The sequence below is a fragment of the Cyprinodon variegatus genome, unplaced genomic scaffold, assembly GCF_000732505.1.
Source record: "Cyprinodon variegatus isolate N-32 unplaced genomic scaffold, C_variegatus-1.0 Scaffold38, whole genome shotgun sequence".
Classification (NCBI taxonomy): Eukaryota; Metazoa; Chordata; class Actinopteri; order Cyprinodontiformes; family Cyprinodontidae; genus Cyprinodon; species Cyprinodon variegatus.
In genome coordinates this window covers 1,538,493-1,539,576 of record NW_015150491.1, presented here as the reverse complement: position 1 = coordinate 1,539,576, position 1,084 = coordinate 1,538,493, and the positions used below count along the sequence as shown (strand labels likewise).

Sequence of the window (1,084 nt, the reverse complement as noted above, 5' to 3'; positions counted from 1 at the left end):
CATACAAAAACCAGGAGAGAATAATACAAAACCAGATAAATATCAACCAATTGCTTTAACTTCTAAGATAAGTAAAATTATGAAAAAATGAAAGAATAAGATGCTATATAGAAAAGAAATGAGTTCTGTTGAAATTTCAAAGTGGGTTTAGAAAATGAAGAAATACAATGGATCCAGGATGTTATATATGTTTTGACTTATTTTCTTAGAATTACTCATTTGTTTGACGGGATATTATATTAATTTTATTTTTTTGTTTTCTTCCGTCGCTTCAGTCCACACCCTAAATCAGTGGTGGTGGTAATGCACACCTACAGCGGTTTACTAAGCGCCAAATTAACTTTAAAAAGTGGAACAAGGGCTGTTAATTACAAGAAGAGGAGGAAGAAGAAGAAGGGCTGTTACTTATGGCTTTCTCGCGAGACTTCAAATACCAGTCACATGACCCGGTTGGTTGTAAACGAGGAAGTCATGGGTTGTTTGGAGTGAGGGGCGAAAACGCAGCTCCCTTTCCAGCCATGTTTCGGCACAGATATGTTTTAGTTTTTTTACTTCTAGCTGTGGATATTTATATTTTTGGAGTTAGTGACGCTGTGAACGTCACCGCTTCGGATTCAGCTACAAAACCCCAACAAGATCCCATTTATCCGAGCCCTAGCTCCTCTGTGGTCAACTCTCCTGTTTTCAAACCAGCTGTGGACTCTGCGTTCTCCATCAGTCTGCTCTCCTCCTTCCCCGATGACCTGGAGATCAGCGAGTATTGCTCGGAGCTGCTCCGTCTGTTCGGACAGCGCTATGTAACCTATGTGGACTGCCTGGTTCCGTCTGCTCGACCTGTCAAAGTGTGCGAGAACTGCTCCCCAGGTTATCAAAGCCTCCATGAGGTCTTCATGAACATCTCATCAGACCAGGTATTAAATAAAACACGAATGCATATTCATTGCTTTCATTTGTAGGCTCTCAACTGGGTTTGTCCATGCGCTGTGGACTCAGTCACGAGTTTGGTAATGTGACTAATAAATTGAGGAAGCCACTTTTTTTCCCCCCTCTGACCTGCTTTCTGACTTTTTTTTTAATTTATATA

At 41.0% G+C, this 1,084-nt stretch overlaps 1 protein-coding gene across 1 annotated transcript in view; it reads left to right on the top strand.

The window, feature by feature from the left end:
• The first annotated feature begins 392 nt into the window (after nucleotides 1-392).
• The window catches only part of ostm1 (osteopetrosis associated transmembrane protein 1), an 11,122-nt gene continuing 10,430 nt past the window's right edge, over nucleotides 393-1,084 (top strand). Inside the window, exon 1 of the mRNA XM_015369464.1 lies at nucleotides 393-911. Within this exon, the coding sequence (XP_015224950.1) occupies nucleotides 408-911 (504 nt within the window). The 5' untranslated portion in view covers nucleotides 393-407. The remainder of the gene's footprint in view (nucleotides 912-1,084) is intronic.